Source organism: Pholcus phalangioides, unplaced genomic scaffold (assembly GCF_987345545.1).
Source record: "Pholcus phalangioides strain wild (caught in Gottingen) unplaced genomic scaffold, Ppha-v1.0 ptg000004l_1, whole genome shotgun sequence".
NCBI lineage: Eukaryota > Metazoa > Arthropoda > Arachnida > Araneae > Pholcidae > Pholcus > Pholcus phalangioides.
Genome location: NW_028301597.1, coordinates 36,042,698 through 36,059,187, shown reverse-complemented (window position 1 = coordinate 36,059,187; position 16,490 = coordinate 36,042,698). Strand labels below are relative to the sequence as shown.

The following is a 16,490-nucleotide window of genomic DNA, read 5'->3' as shown; positions in this document are numbered from 1 at the left end:
GTTTGCTGGTGAATCTTATAAAGCTTTACATTTTGCATCAGATCAGGCTCATAGCAGTTGTGATTCTAGAAGTACTGTAGTTGGTGCTTGATTTTGTGAGCCTCCAATTTATTGACTAGTGTCTCTGGTTCCAAACAATATATGCAATTTGGATGTCTCCTTATGAATTAATTGCCGAGTTCATTCAAGTTCACAACAATGAGTCAACTGTAAAACCTAATGACATAGAAATTTCACTTTGCATGAAAGTGGCAATGCATATGATTCTCCCTCGCCCACTAAAAAAACAAGTTTCAGTGCTGTTAATGAAATTTTTTTTACTCGATCTGTACCAATTACCTAATTGAAGACTGGCTATTCAACAAAATTATCTATGACTGCCAATAATATCTCTAGTCACAAAGCTTGTATAGGCTTTATTTCTTTTTATTGTGGGAAAAGGGGGTATGGCATCGAGCTACCAGCGTCTCTTCCTGTTTATTATAAATGGTATTGCTTGGAATCTGAAATTTGGCAGGGTACAAGTGTCTCGTGTTGTTCATTAAAATGCAGCTATATATTTACTGAATCCGAAATAATAAATTGGTCATAGTAGAGGACAATAGAAATTTCTTTCAACAGAATGAAATAAAAAAATCACCCAGACATGTCTGAAGTTACGCTCATCATTTCAAAAGTATGTTTAGTACTTGACCATATTTTGCTTAGGGGTGGCTGTATAAAATTTTTAAGTAGTGGAATTTGGCTGTAAATAATTCATTTTATTTACGAGAAATAGTGTAGAAGAATATTCAGCTGGTTATGGACATTTTTTTTTGCCCTTTAACTAGATATCTACATCCAAAACATTCTTGTATTCAAGGAAAATTTTTCTGATCAAACTTAAACGTGCTCTCCCACCTAGTCCTAAAATTCTCTTAATGACAACAGATCTGGATTTTTTCAATGTTACATCTTGTTCTATAGGTTGAAAAACAATCTGTGTTAAGTGATAAATGGTTTCTATGCATTCCAGCTGAACAATGTTAAACTGGGCATCAAGTTATCAAGAAAGAGTCAGAAAGAAACAGAATTTTTTCAAAACTTTTATTTGTGTTTAAACATTTATTTTTTACTAACTCTGTCAAACAAAACAGTCTGACTTTTAGAATTTTTCAAACTAAATTTGCTTATATAAAAATCATTTCTTTTTCCTTAAACTTCCAATTATCTAAAACATCTGAAGAAATTTTGAATTAAACAAGAAATTTAAACATCAAACTGGATAGAAAACTTGTAGAGAAGTTTGCAAAAGTTTGAATTATCCAAAATTTAAATTAAGTTATACTGAATTATTGCTGTGAAAACCAATTTTTTTTAGCATTGTGAAGTAGTCAACATACATTTATCTTTCAAGAGTCACGACATCCTAGGTTGTCAAGACAAAATTGGTGTTGGAGCCTTAAATTGTCTTACGTAGTGATTTTTAAATTTTAGTTTCGCAAGTGACAAACATGGAATCGAGTGTTTTTACTGGGAATGTGGGGGAGGGAGGGATATACTTAGCATTTTTGCATTTGTCAAGCCCTGAAAAAAATACAAGCCTTGTTCTCAATTTCTGATCACTAATTCTGGAAGCTATCGGTCATTTATACATACAAAATATTGAGCATGTTGACTCTTTCACAATCACTTTGGAAGCTTGATTTGTTTCAAGATGTTTGTTTCTTTTGTGTTCCAATAATATATGAGAAAAAAAAAATTTAATATTACAGCTTGTTAAATTTATCAAGGAGCAAAAATGCATTTAAAATAGTGCTTCGTAGCATTCATGAAATGCTTGCATAATTTATAAGAAAATTTGCTTCACACTTCATTACTAATTTGATATGTTGATACCTAATAGAGCATCGTCATTACACCTAATGATAATTTACGAAACTTGATCAAAGTTAATAAAATAGTTAAATGTTTTATATTAGCTTGTATGCATTTGTCAATTCAATTTCAATGTAACATGGAAATGTAATACAGTCAAGCTAATTCCCAATGTAGGACATCTTTTTGTCACCAAGTTCTCGATTAAGGTGTTGGAAAAGGTCTAGGGACAAAAGCAAAACTGCAATATCTTGAAAACTTGTGCTTATAGGTGCATGAAAATATTAAGTGACAACTGCAAGTGGAACTAAAGATTTTACACTAAAAATAATTTTGATGAGTGCTGCATTTTTTTCAGAAAAAAATGATTGAAGCTACAGTAAAGGTCAAAACCTGAAAAAAGTATGACACATGGTTTCTGACATTAAAGAAAGAAAGTCAACATTTTTCTCATATTAACGTAACAGACAAGACAGTTTTGATTAGTCACGCACAGTGAAATAAATTTTTTTTGAAAGTGTGATGATGTTAAAGACTACATATTTATTGGATATTGAAAAGGCGAAATACTTGCTCTCCAAGAAAAACTGATGCCTGGTCATAAAATAGCAGGAAGAATTTAAAGATCTAAGACTGTTAGTAAAAGTTTCATAAATAGGCTCAAGAGGTAGGCCTAGAGACTGAAAGCTTGCGTAAAAAGACTTCTTTTCTCCCACCATTCATCACAAAAAGACAATTATTCACAGTTTTTGTGTGAAAAAATTTCTCTGGTGTAATTCCAGAAGGAATACAACTTTCATTGCGTGTCAACTTGCCAAACTGCCTAATTTGGTAAAAAAAATTTTAATGTCTAATATGCAAAAACCGAAGTGAAAACCTCCCCTCATAAAACAACACAGATTAAAGCAACATGAATCAGCTGAACTGCATGTAGCAATCTCTTGATGCCCACTAGGATGAAGATAAGAGATGTAAAATTTTCGAGAATAATCTTTTGGAGAATATTCTCATGGAGGAGAATATTAGGAATACTAGGACTATTATTATAAATAACTTCAGAATATTCTTATAAGTTCTTGATGAGAATATTCTCCTCTTATTTATAATATATATGTATGTATATAATTACGTATAATATCCTTGAGAACATTCTTGAATATTCTCCTCGATGAGAATATTCTTCAGTTACTGAAATCTTTCCAGATATCAAGAATATATGTAATAACATGTATTATAATAAATAATCTTGATAAATAACTTCAGAATAATATAATTATTATTTTTATATAAATATTTTTTATGAGAATATTCTCTAATAATTTATAATAGTAGTCCTTTGAGAGAATATTCTCACTCTGTCCCTGTCTATTTTCCCGTCAAGAAGATGGATATATTGAAGTTTGTAGACTACAATATTAAGGTTTGAAAGCAAAAAAATTAAACCAACAAGGCTGAATTGCGCAACTTTTAAAGAAATGTGAGTGATACAGAATTTAAGTGTATGTGCATTGAAGAAAACAGTTCTGTACCTTAGAATGAAGGTGATTGTATAAGAATAGCTTTCTTTATCAAACAACTCTTTGGTTTAATTTCTTTTGTTTTGAACTTATTTCTGAAAATTTATCTAATTTTTTCAGATTTTAGTCGAAAGGTTTCTAAAATCTTTATAACCAAACTTTTAAAACCTCTCATCATGATCTGAGAATATTCTCGAACTAAAAGTTGTCATTGGGGGGTGATTATACAAAAAATTGTTTTGTTGTAAATGTTTCAGGCTATGAACTGATTTATGTTTCACAATATAAACAAAATTAGTAAAAAAATTTCAATTATTTAAAAGAAAAATTAATATTCTCGATTATTCTCTAATTTTTACATCAGGGAGAATATTCTCACCTCACATCTCTAGATGAAGATATGATGATGAAAAGCAATTTATATGACTCGATGGTTTTAAATATTACTGACCTATGCAATGACAGTCATACCCTAGGAATGTAATGCATATGGAGACAGTTTTGGCAGAATTCTTATTTTCTGAGGCACCTTTCATAACTTTGGACAGTTTCAACAGGATAATGCTCCTGTAAATGTTTTAAGTCTAAAAGGCATTGGTTTGAAGCCACTTCAGTAAAACCCCTCGAGTGGTGATTGAGAAGACCTTTTGTTTGTCCAACAGAGCACTTGTGACACATTTTGATTCGCGTAGCATATGGAAATGGCACGCAGTATGGCAAACACGATATTATTGCTTTGATCAAAGAAGCTTGGAAGACGGTTACAGAACTGGTTATTAATGAGTTATTTCTACCAATGACATCATGAAAGATAAAGCTTATAATGAAAAATATCCGTTTTTGATTAAAACAACTTTTTTGAGCATCTCATACTTTTTTCCAGGGTTTTATCTTTATACCATAATTAATTTTTTTTTCTGAAAAAGCGCAGCACTCATCGATATTATTTAGTGAAAAATGTTTAGTTCCCCTGCCAAAAAAGTGGGTATGCCAGCAACACTATCTTCCCTGACACTAAAATATAGGTTTTTGGGTCTTCCTATCACTTCATTGGTAACCCTAGCAAACAGCCCCAAATTGGCTCAGGAGAAAAAAATTAATCTACATACAAACAACAGTATAAGATATATTAGGAATTTGTCTTGATTGCCACATTAACTACTTAAAATGAATGTATTGCAAAAAACAGAAAAATTAGCTACAACTTCACCTACACAAAATTTATTTAGATTTACTGATATTGCTTAAAATTTGGATGCAGAGACAATATATTGATCGGCAATTACAAAATCTCTCTATTAGTAAAATATATGAATAGACATGGATGACTGTGCAAATATTAACTCATCAAGAACTACTCGAAATACTTATTAACTTTTCTACGTTAGCTTTAATCATCCCACTCGGACCCAAACCGCTTTCCAAAGCAGCTTGTTTGTGTTTGGGAGTTTTCATATGCCGATCTAAATTACATTTCTGCGTGAACCTGATGCCACAGATCCTGCACAGATACGGTTTCTCCCCAGTGTGGGTAACATAATGTCTCTCTAAAGATGCGTTACACTGAAAAGTTCTATCGCACATCTGACAGTTGTAAGTTTTTTCCTCATTCAGACTCAAACCAGCATGACCCAACTGATGCCGTTGAAACTTCATGGAATCCGTGAACTTGCTCTTGCAAATATCACAGACATAAAGCTTTCTACCGACGTGAGTTTTTTCGTGATTCAACAGAGTCCCTTGAAGCGCAAAACGTTTATCACAAATTGAGCAAACATATGGTTTCTCCCCGGTATGCACCACAACATGTTTCTTCAGTTCGCTCGAGAAAAGAAAGCGTTTGTCGCACAAACTACAAGAAAACTTGCGTTCACCATTGTGGTACTTATTGTGTATCGTCCGTGACTTTTTAGTAGCGAATGTCTTGTTACACAGCTGGCACGCGAAGGGTCGCTCACCAGTATGTTGAGCAGCATGCTCTTTTAGACTTTGCAATTGGGTGTATGCTTGGTAGCATATACTACAGACATACGGCTTTTGATTCGTGTGCGTGCGGTGGTGGCTCTGCATGTCTTGTTTTCTTTTGAACGCTTTACTACAGATACTACACACGTAAGGCCTATCAGTGTTATGAACTTTTTTGTGTTCCTTCATGAAAGCTGCGGGGATAGATAGTTTACAGGTTGGGCATTTGGTGTCTCTGTCCTCCTCCTCGGATGACATGATTTGAAGTCCATCCATTGAGCTGTTTTTATCATCGTAATTATGGACGAGGGACACCCCATTCAATTGTTGCTCCAACTCCGACCTTTCGACGAGCTGTACGAACTGGGTCCCATCGCTATCCAGGCTTGTCGGATCGTCCAATTGCTGCGACGATGACGGATCCGAGGTTTCGACGATCACCAGCTGATAGACATTGTTGTCATTGGTGATCAGCTCCGCGGACTGTTGGTCCTCTTCCTCCGAGCGATCGGGTAAGCACCACATCTCGTCCCGCGGTGGCAAACAATCACCTACCAATACAATTGAAACATCAATCCTTTTCCCGTACGGAGACGAATTACAAAACAATAACAAGAACGACTGCCTCACGGCCTCACCTTACATCTGGACAGTTGTTGCCATACTGCTTATTTAAATTAAAAAATAATTAGTAAAATAAAGATAATTCATTAAAAATACATATTAGCATATAATTTAGATAAATTGGACTATATATTAACATTTGCTCTCACAAAAAAAATTTTAACGATAAATCTGAGGAGACAAAAATGTTTTCTTTCAGTGAACTTCGGTTGTTTTTGAATTATAGAAACTTTCCACAGTTCAGTCAAGTCACAAGGCTTCATTTGTTTGTTTACTTTTTTGTGAATGTGGATGGACTCTCATGTAAACACCTTGATTCAATATCATGAAAAACTCGAGAAACCTGTTGTGTTTTATTAATCTACCATTGATGGTCTATAATTCAGTCGAAAAGGTATTATTGGTATAAAAAAAAATGAAATCTATTAACAAGCAATCAGTCTAGATCTGTTTTAGATTAACAACAGTTATTTGTGTTTGATTGTGAAGTTTTTCATAGAGTAGGGCTTGACAAATCGAGAAGAAAACTAGGCGCCAATCAAATATTTTAGGAGCCAAGCGCATTTCTTTTGCCTGAGCTAGTATAATCACACAAAGAGAAAATTTTATAGACCCCAATATTAAAATTTTTATTCGCCAAGGCACCTTGGATTTGTCAAGCCTCTCTCATAGAGCTTGTAAATTTGTGGATCTATAGCGTTAATTCTCAACCAAGGGTAAATCACTCCACCCAGGGGTGAGCAAAATGTATTTCTGGGGGGGGGGGGGGTTTGCTAGCTGGAACAATATTCCAGAATAACAGCTGTTCATTCCAGGTGCAGTCTGCCCCTCTTAATCGGATAAACTGGTACCCCGCTTAAACAAACAAAATCTTCGAACACCAAAATTTCTCCCATAGAGACAATGTTAAAGTTATATGATAATTTCAGTGACTTTTCCCAGCTTAATCGAATATTATGCTTCACACATCAACCACTATACACATAATCAGGGCCACAACTGGGGAAGGACAGGCGGGTCTGGTGCCCCTGCTGCCGGACCATTAGGGCCAAATTTCACTCTTCATTCTCCCCTTCTACATTACAAGGGGTGCCAAAATGTGTACTTCTACCTGCTGATCAAGCACCTAGTTGCTGCTCTGCACATAATGTTTTTATTGAATAAAACATTTGGAATTAATGGAAAATATGCTATTAAGTTGAGATAAATACATTTGAGAGTAGCTACTGGCCTCCTAATATTCAAGTTGTCTTCAATACATTCAATTTAATTGTTTTATTTTTGTTCTCTGTTGAGCCAATAGAGGGCACTAACTTTCCTAATAAAGAGGAAAGTCTTAGGTATTGTGATCATTGCAATTAAATAGTTTTCATTTCATCCATTTATTTGTTATCTGATTAAGCAAGGCTGACTGTATATAGTAGCCTGGTGTAGTTGCACTTTTCGGGTATGTCTGATTCTAGTCCCATGTTGTTAGCAACAGGCCTACAACGTTACAAATATTCAATTATGACACTTCACTCACAATTTGAAGTATAGATGGCAGCACTGAAATATCATACACAACACTAGCTACACACTTAGACTCTTAGGTGCACTGACTTTGTTCCGGACTCTGCCACGAAGCTGGGCTGGAAGAGATCTCGGCAACGGGATAAGTCCGGTGGCAGAGACCCTGGCGTTCATTCATTCAGTCCCATGTTGTTCATTGTACATCATTTGAATTATTTCTTCAGTAATTTACATTAGCATATTCATCATAAGTATTATATGTAAATACTGATTCTGCCTTTCATGTCAAATATGTGTTTTATTTTTTTGCCATATTTATCTTTTATATATATACTAGCTATAATACCCGGCTCTGCCTGGGTTTTCTTTAATGAGGCTTTTTGGATCACGTGATATCTCCCTCTTTCTTTGAGGGACATGCAAACCATGTATAAGTTAACCAATATGGCGACTGATGAAATAAACGAACTAGATTTAAAGAAACGTAGAAATGAATATTTTTTTTTCCGATTTTAAGGAGCGTTAGATATTTTGATCCCCCCTGAACTTCCAGTTATCCATCTGCCTGTTTCAGCTTTCAAAAATGCTTAATTAAAGCTGTGGAATTTTTTCGATGTTTTTTTTACGGGCCCATAATTAATTTTAAAATATCCTAACCCACATGAATCTATGCAGTTGAATGTTAAAAGACAATACGGAGACAATAATTTTCATGCTTGAGAAGATATAAATAAAAATGGAAATCAGTGTTATTGCATGAATATCCAACTCAAAAGTAAGTCCGGCTAATTACTTCATATTTAATCTCCTGGACTTCGTATATCTCTAAGCGAACTCATATTACAAAAATCGAGAATTCTATACAATTTTTTAAATTATTGATGTGACAGAAAACTCCACCAAATTTCCACATTTCCACAGTAAAATTGCAGATTTTACTGTGGAAATGTGGGAGATCTAATTTCTATGGGATCATCCTTTGCCTGACCCTCAAAGTGATGCTGATGATGATTATGGCATCTATTCAAAAAGTCTCATTACTGGGGGGATTGAAAAAGTGGCAAACCATTACAAAGGCATAAATATAGTAACAAAGGCATACATATAGTAACAGGATTAGAGAAATGACAAACCATTGTAAAGGCATATACACGTCTGAAATGTATTGCTAGGGAACCACGGTAACCAAAGTAAACGTTCGGAAAGTGATTGTTGAGGCTCCAAAATCATTGTTGCCCGACAGTGTTTTGCCCATTTGGGGCATTTGCCCTGCTCTGATGAACTTAACCTATCGTTCAAGTCAGGTCCCGTTTGGTATATTTGCCAAAATTTCGTGACGATCTAATCAAAATTGTAGATTTGTATCGAGAACATACACACAGACAGACACACAGAAAATCAATTATATATATATATATATATATATATATATATATATATATATATATATATTTTTTTTTTTTTTTTTTTTTGTCTGTATGCTAAAAAACCTTTTTTTTTGTCAGTAACCATGTGCATTGTGTGAACATTAATATCAGATGGAGACGCAAGATTCACAGTCAGGAAAAGAAACAAATGCTGATACAGAAACATCCAGTTCAATTCCAACAAAATATGCAGAGTACAGCAATATCTCTTCAACTTTTTCAAGACACACAGAGACATCTAGTCAACCGATAAGCAAAATTTTCGTTGAAGATCATAGTTAGTTTTGTCCTTTTTTCTGTTTTTCCCATACATAAAGAGAGAGTTAAATAGTATATTTTCTATTAGAGAACACAAGTAATGTAACCTTTTAAATCATAATCAAGAGCTGAAATCTTATAGAAGAATAAACATTGATAAAATATTAATTCTGTCTTATTATTATTTTTTTTATATGTTTTTGTAATCTTCTTTAGGAGGTTTCAGGGCCATAGAAAGCAGCAATGAGGTATCCAGTTCGAATGTCACAGCTGGAGAAGGTGCAACCTCTTCAGAGATAGCACTGAAAGTGAATGGGTGTTTTTATACCTTCAGCCACTTTTGCCATGGCCTGCTTGCGGGTATTTCATTGTGGCAATGTGTTCTAGTCTATCAGTTATCCACTACCACCGATTTCAAATTGACAGATTTTATTAAACACTATGGGCTAATGGCTCAGCCCTTCCATACCCTGTTATTCTTCCTGTGCGCTATAAGTATAGTGTCTGTATTTGACAGGTAAGACTAAAATATTGTAAGATTTTATTTGATCTTGTATAGTAAATCCTTGATAAGTCGTCACTCGAGTTATTGAGAAATTATGACATCTTAAGCAGAGTGATGACTTCAGCGAAGTGCCATAAGTTTCAATGTTCAATACTTCGGGTATATCATATAAATTAAAAATAATACATCATTTATCAAAGTATGAAGTAAAACTATAATATATATATATTAATAAAAATTTAATAGATAATAAAAAATGAGTTTTTGAACTTTAACTCTTTAAGCAGTTTTTAAAATTTTCCTGATCCACATTATAACTGCCACATTTGAAATTGCAAAACCTTCATAAATTGCCACCTATTTTCAAGAAGAATTTTCTTTCCTGATTGCCAGCTGATAACTTCTTCCCCCCCCCCTCCATCAGGGAAATTTACTCTGTCCATTGCTTCTATTTTCCTCACTATGATACAAAAACACCTGCCATGGCGTGTGTGGCTTTCTGGGAAAAAAATATTTTTGTATTATTTATACTGAGCTTACATTTCTTTATAGTGCTGAAAGAAGTGGGGGGGGGGGGGAAGAAAAACACTCAGTCTATTTTTCTTGCTCCTTCTCTTATCTAACCTTGAATAAGAGCTGATTTTGCCAACTGCCAGGTGATTGATTGGAGGGAGGGGGATGGGAAACATGTTTTACTGTAAAAAAATAACCTCAACACGCTTTCAGAAGCCAAGATATTTTGGGGTGGTTAAAATAAAGCAGATCAAGTTTGATGAGAAAGGGTTAAGTGCTGAATGACTAAAAGAGTGACTTAGAGAGTGTGTGAGCATGGGAGTGACCAAAAGATTGACTCAGAGACACAGGTGTACTTGTAGGAGTGGGAGGGGGGCATACAGATTGTAGCACAAAGGGCAAATCTAAGTAAAGAGTAGTGAAGAAAATTAGAATGAAAAAAGGGCGACAAAATTTGCATAACTCACAGGCAACAAAACTATAAATGTGCCTCTGCATGCATATTGGCAAACACTGCTTTAGAGATATAAACTTCAGCGATATAGTGCATAGTTTCAAAAACAAATCTGTATGCTCGAGGTAAAGGGTACCACATCACAAAATGGAAATTTTACAGGAAAGCTGTTTCAAAATTTTTTCTAGTATGGCTTTCTATGGAGCTTGCTAGTTTTATAAAATTAATATCTCTGTTGTTTATAGAAATAGGACTTGATGTTCTATAACAATGTGTAGTGTACAAAAGTACTGCAAATTAATAGCGTTATCCCACTACTGATGAAAATGGACATAGTGCCCTTTACCTCTGGTATATAGAAACAGGGCGGTAACTAGGATTTTTGCCCTCCCCCCCAAAACTTCAAAATTTATAACACAGTGTTCTTTAGTTCTACCTAAAACTGCTGCTCGGAGTAGTTGTCCCCCTCTAGTTTTGGGTCTGTATAGAAATGTTCTTTTTTCATCTTTTATATGATTCCTTGAATATTACAATGCTTCTAACATTGAGGAATCTAAATCTAATTTCTTAGTCAGCTGAAGAAGTATTTGAATATGACTTGAATGAATAAAGGGTTTTTTGTTTACAATAATGCATTTATTTATTGTTATTTTTTTAATTTATTCTAGGTTTGATCTAGCAAATCTTAGCCTGTCTTCTGCCAAGTATTTATTTTGCAGCGTAAAGATCATTGTGCTATTATTATATCCCCTATGTCTGTTGTTCAGCATAAGTTTGCGGAATGTCGATGATTTATTTTCCTTGTACCAAAACGGAGCATTCTCTCATAATTCTACACATTTTGAGGTAAATTATTATATTTTTTTATTCTCATTGTCATTGAAAGTTATAATTTCTTTAGTTTTGTTATACTTAGACATAATTGGCATTTATTTGATTGTGGGCATTTTTCTTTCTCTTATTTGTCCATTAGGCAATTCGCCTGTTGCAGCCAGCAAATTTTTACTTTTATTTATACATAAGCATTAATTGGATAATTTATAAAATAGTAAATAAACTATAATTTCTTTACTCATCTCAGTCATTGTATGCACACAATCTAGATTCTATCATTAAAGAGTTGGTATTGAGTTTGCTAAAGGTAAAGAGTAAAGAGGTAAAGAGTTTGCTATTGCTTTGTTCCTAATGATGAGAACTGTATCAAAACTGTACTAGTGAAACTTCATGTACAGTATGTGGGTATCATGCATGCCATGTGCTCAGAAATAATGCAATCAAATAGGAAGTGAAAAACTTGCAATTGAGTGAATGCCTTTATGAGTGTAATTTCGATGTGGGTCGATTTCAGGTTATGGCCAGAGTAACAAACAGACTCAATAGCCTGTTTGTGTTTAAAAATTTTCCTTTTCCTCTCCTGTTTCTCGAATCATGAATGAGTGATTGCAATGGTAATGAGTGATTGCTGCTTGATGACAGCAGCCTATACTTCATCATCTATTAATTTTATTCATCATCTATTTGCTATAGAAGCAGTTTTAGGGATAATTATTTTAGATGTTTTAGTTGCCATTCTATTGGGTGTATTATTGAAAATAAATCATTATTTGTGTATTTCTATCAAAAACGACTCTCATTATTATTTCAGATGTTATCTGGAGAGTTCAATTATTGGAGGAACATGAATACAGCAAGGTGCCTTCTTGCTATTTTTGGTTGGTTTTTCATCATTGTCATTACAAGTGAAAATGTTACCAATGGTAAACAAGGTCCTTCAAAAAGATCCTGACTTCCAAACGTTTTTAGATGGGAACTATTTCATGAGTAGAGAATTATAATTACTAGTCATTATCATTGAAAGTATGTGAAATTTTTTTTACCAGAGTATTATTGATGAAAACATATCTAAATATCTATCACCCCATCAAGTCATATTTTTAACTTGAATATTTCACTTGGTATAAGTCGTGAAATCTATGTATACGCACATGGTATAGCTCTATAATAAAATAATCTGTGTATATATAAAACAAATGTTAAAAATTTTAGAATTGATCATGTAAAATAACATGAGACTTTATTTTTAAAGAGTTGTTTCCTGTGGAAAATATAAATCATGTTTTTCGACATTGATTCAATATGAAAAAAGAATATGAGAAAAAATAAGGGTAGAAATATACCAGTGAAATAGTTGTGAAGTATTTGTCTGTTTCAAAATAAATATACTGTATTTACTCGCATAGAAGGTAAGGTATGATTTTAGAGATCAAAGTAAGGAAAAAATAATAGCATAAAATTCACATATTAAGGCAAACAACCAAGTTTTCTTAATGCTTTCATCTTTTGTCTATATACTTACTCTCTCTCTCTCTGAAGCTTCGCTAGTCCTCTATTTTTTACTCTCACTCTACAAAGCATCCTCTTCTAATCCATCACGTGTATTTGAAATGCAGCATTTTCTGAATGACATTGATATCAGTTTTAGAAGTATACTCTTCCATGCAACTGATATCTACATAGCAAGCTTTGAAGCATCAGCCCGTTTGATGCAGCGGGTTGAAGTGACATCAGCTTTAGTTAGTTGGTAACTAAAGCTGGTGTGTTGGTTAGGGTCACTTCACGATCTTTGGAAGTAAGCCAGTTCATATAGTTTCCTCACACAATTTTTAACCAGTCAACTGTCTAAATAATTTCTCCTTTTTTCCCTTTTTTTAAAAGTTTGAAGCTGAATAAAGTGAATTTTCCTGATTAGAATTTTTTATGAATACATTTAAAGTGACTTTCTCATGTTATTAACTGTTTTTTTTTAAATCATAAAAAAAAATTAGAATAATTGAAATAATTAGATTAAAAATTGGTGGGACAGCATATGTCGTCGTAACCACCTTATTGATTAAGTGGGAATTAGAATCACTAAACACCCCCTTCAAAATGCCATATCTTTTTTAATGAAGTAGTCTTTCTTCTGGTTTTCAGCAGGTGCAAACTAAGGGGTGTAGGGAAAAGTTTTCCATTGAGAAATCAACTTTACAAAGTATTTGGGCTTGTCAGTGTTAAAATAATAGGCTTTTATTGAGGCAAGATATCTCATCATTGCTGCTTAAAGAATTAAAAAAAAATAATGAATCCTTAGCACATATATAACGTCCTAGGTTTTTGAGCCAGTGAAAATTGAATAAAAACAAACCTTGTCTTATATGTAAGTAAATACAGTAATTTGTGCTCAGGGTGTGCTACTAATAATCAGCAAATTTGTGTTTGATTTCATTTGCTCTATTTTTGTCACGAAGAGTTGAATGTTATGTTGTTGCGCTGCAGCTATAGATCATACTTAATTGATATTTTTCATGGCTCTCATTGGCCAAACTGTGGTAGAACAACACTGGGAAAGAGATTAACTGTCACTTGTTTTTTACAGTTATTGTTTTTCTGCGAATATTTTTTAGGTCCATTTGCTGGGCCTAAGGAGAATTTTTCAATAGTTATTACATTGGGATTAGAAAAAAAAGTTTGAAATTTTCTAAGTGCTACGAAATGGGAAATAGAAAGTTTTTTTACAACCAATTGATCCGGTCAAAACATTTTGTTTATATCATGTGTCTGATGTAAGAATAATATCATATATTATTTTCTTTCCTTATCTCTTCAATTCTTCTCTGCTTCATGCATTGAAAACATTTTGCTGCTATACATTTGCATAGCTGCCAAGTCTCCCGAATTTTTCGGGAATCTCCCGAATTTTAGCTTCATCACTCGACCTCCCGAAAAGTTCTTAAATCTCCCGAATTTTTAAGAAAATCACAAAAAATCCCTAATTGTCCCTAAACATTCCCTACTTCATTAAAAAAAAATCCCCGCTTATGAAATCAATCCCTAAGGAATTTCTTGGGTATGAACTTTCCCCTTTCGAAATGACGTCACACGTCGTAAATGGGGAAATTCACTTTTTAAGGAAGTTTTAGAAACCCTCTGATGGTAACAAGAAAGTTGTTTGTCTTATCGGGCAGGGAAATGGCTTAGCAGCCAATAGTCCTGGATAATAATTGAAGATTATAGTGACGCACGTATCATGCGCGCGTATGGTCAAAATTTCTTTTGAAGTTACGTTCGTGCGATATAACAAAACATGAACACTGATAAGCAAAAAATATTTAATCAATTTTAAAGATACTTATTCTGATGAATTTCCTTTCATCAAACGTTCCAGAAGAGGGCCGACTTTTTCTTTTTGTACAAGTTGTTTTGCGGACATAAACATTGGTCATGGAAAGACTGCCATCATCACTCGTGAAATGAAAAAAAAAAAAAATCAAGCAAGTGTCACAAAAAGTTGGTGTTCTTCAAAAATTGGCGCTTTTTTCCTTCATCTTCCGATGATTTTGGGGTCATTCGCGCAGAAAGTTTGTTCGCAGCGTTTCTGATTGAACACAATATTTATTTTTACATCATTGAAGTTTTGGCCTCCAATTTCACTTGTTTTTCGCGTACGAATTTTATTCCCAAGGGTTTAACTTCCATGTGTGTAAAATCCCTATTTTAATTTGACTTCAGTTTTTGAGTAGGGATTTTATTCCCTAATCTTTAACTTTTATGTTTGGGAAATCCCTATTTTATTTGGAAAAATCCCTATTGTATTTATTAGGGAGTGGTTTAAGCATAAAATACGGGTTTGCGCGAAAATCTCCCGAATTTTCATTTTCAAAAGTTGGCAGCTATGCATTTGCAGATCCTTATTTCCAGGAAATACTTTTTTTGCCTCTGGCGCATATTTTTATTTTTTGTTTATACATGTGTTCAGTTTTGCAGAAGACAATCAAATGATTTTTATACTATTGCAGTGTTTGTGCATCTACCTTTAGACTGGATCATATTCAAGTACATATTCAGTTGCATATTTTTTCATAGTTCATATCATAAAATCTGAAATTTTAAATTAATTACATTTTTTTAAAATCTTTGCTTGAATTCCAGTTGAATTTTTCCTATAAAATGTTGATACTTTAGGTCTTCCATCTTTTGTATGAAAATTGTCAAAAAAAAAATGTATTCCTAAAAACAATAAAAGATATATCAATTTTATTATCAATATGTTGTTAATGGATAAACAAATAATATTGTATACTGCACTCTTTGCAAGGAAAAAATATTGCTGACAAAAAAAAGTTACGCATGTGTGTGCCCCCCCCCCTAAAATAATTAGGAAAATTTTGAATTTTCCTAATTATTTTTGCATTTGAAGCTCTTGAAAAGTCTATTACTTTTTAGTTGCCAGATTTCTAATTTTTTTTTCTTCTCATTTTTGTATTGTTTGTGTGAATAGTAGATTTCCCCATAACAAATTTAAGCAAAGATGGATTATTTTGTGTATATTTGCACTGATTTTATTCAAATAAAGAGAGCTGAATATCTCTTATGTGTGCCTACTTATTTTTATGTAATTTTTCACTGACAATTTTTTTAGATATCCTTTTACGGTCTTGTCTTAGCTACCCAATATATGATGAATTGCCTTGCCATACACAGAAAAAACAACTTCATAAAAACAAAAAAAAGGGGGCCTTGGAAGAATCTTGAATTTTTTTTAATTCAGTGGAAATGGGAAATCTCAGTACTAGTAAGAGTTTGGACCACAAAAATTAATCACAATGAGCTGGAAAACGTTCTAAGTGGGAAGGGTATGAGCAGGATCCACCATACTATTACTGTGAAAAGGGCCCTGCTACCAACTCCCCACCCATGAGGAATTCTGTCTCTGGAACTAGTCAAAGATCTCAAGTGCAAAATGTGGGGCCTTGGATAGATGACTAAAACCCAGTGATACTAATCACAAATCTGGGGAAATTGGTTTGCTATGATCTTGT

The 16,490-nt window shown here is 33.5% G+C and overlaps 2 protein-coding genes across 2 annotated transcripts; one reads left to right on the top strand and one right to left on the bottom strand.

Annotated features, from left to right (window-relative positions):
- Positions 1-4,579: 4,579 nt before the first annotated feature.
- On the bottom strand, positions 4,580-5,976 carry LOC149087350 (uncharacterized). Its single transcript, XM_089231417.1, has one exon. The coding sequence runs from the start codon at positions 5,862-5,864 to the stop codon at positions 4,722-4,724; it is 1,143 nt and encodes a 380-aa protein (XP_089087543.1). The 5' UTR covers positions 5,865-5,976; the 3' UTR covers positions 4,580-4,721.
- A 252-nt stretch (positions 5,977-6,228) lies between these two features.
- LOC149087349 (transmembrane protein 237) lies at positions 6,229-16,042 on the top strand. The gene is made up of 5 exons (XM_089231416.1): positions 6,229-6,357; positions 8,981-9,179; positions 9,377-9,677; positions 11,301-11,478; positions 12,278-16,042. The coding sequence occupies exons 2-5, from the start codon at positions 9,014-9,016 to the stop codon at positions 12,416-12,418; spliced, it is 786 nt and encodes a 261-aa protein (XP_089087542.1). The 5' UTR covers positions 6,229-6,357; positions 8,981-9,013; the 3' UTR covers positions 12,419-16,042.
- The last annotated feature ends 448 nt before the right edge of the window (positions 16,043-16,490 follow it).

Bases quoted from the DNA above. Each gene is read 5' to 3' on its own strand.
- LOC149087350 (XM_089231417.1), bottom strand. From the start codon at position 5,864: ATGTGGTGCTTACCCGATCGCTCGGAGGAAGAGGACCAACAGTCCGCG.
- LOC149087349 (XM_089231416.1), top strand. From the start codon at position 9,014: ATGGAGACGCAAGATTCACAGTCAGGAAAAGAAACAAATGCTGATACA. The intron at 9,678-11,300 runs GTAAGACTAAAA...AATTTATTCTAG, and splicing joins ATAGTGTCTGTATTTGACAG to GTTTGATCTAGCAAATCTTA. The intron at 11,479-12,277 runs GTAAATTATTAT...TTATTATTTCAG, and splicing joins ATAATTCTACACATTTTGAG to ATGTTATCTGGAGAGTTCAA.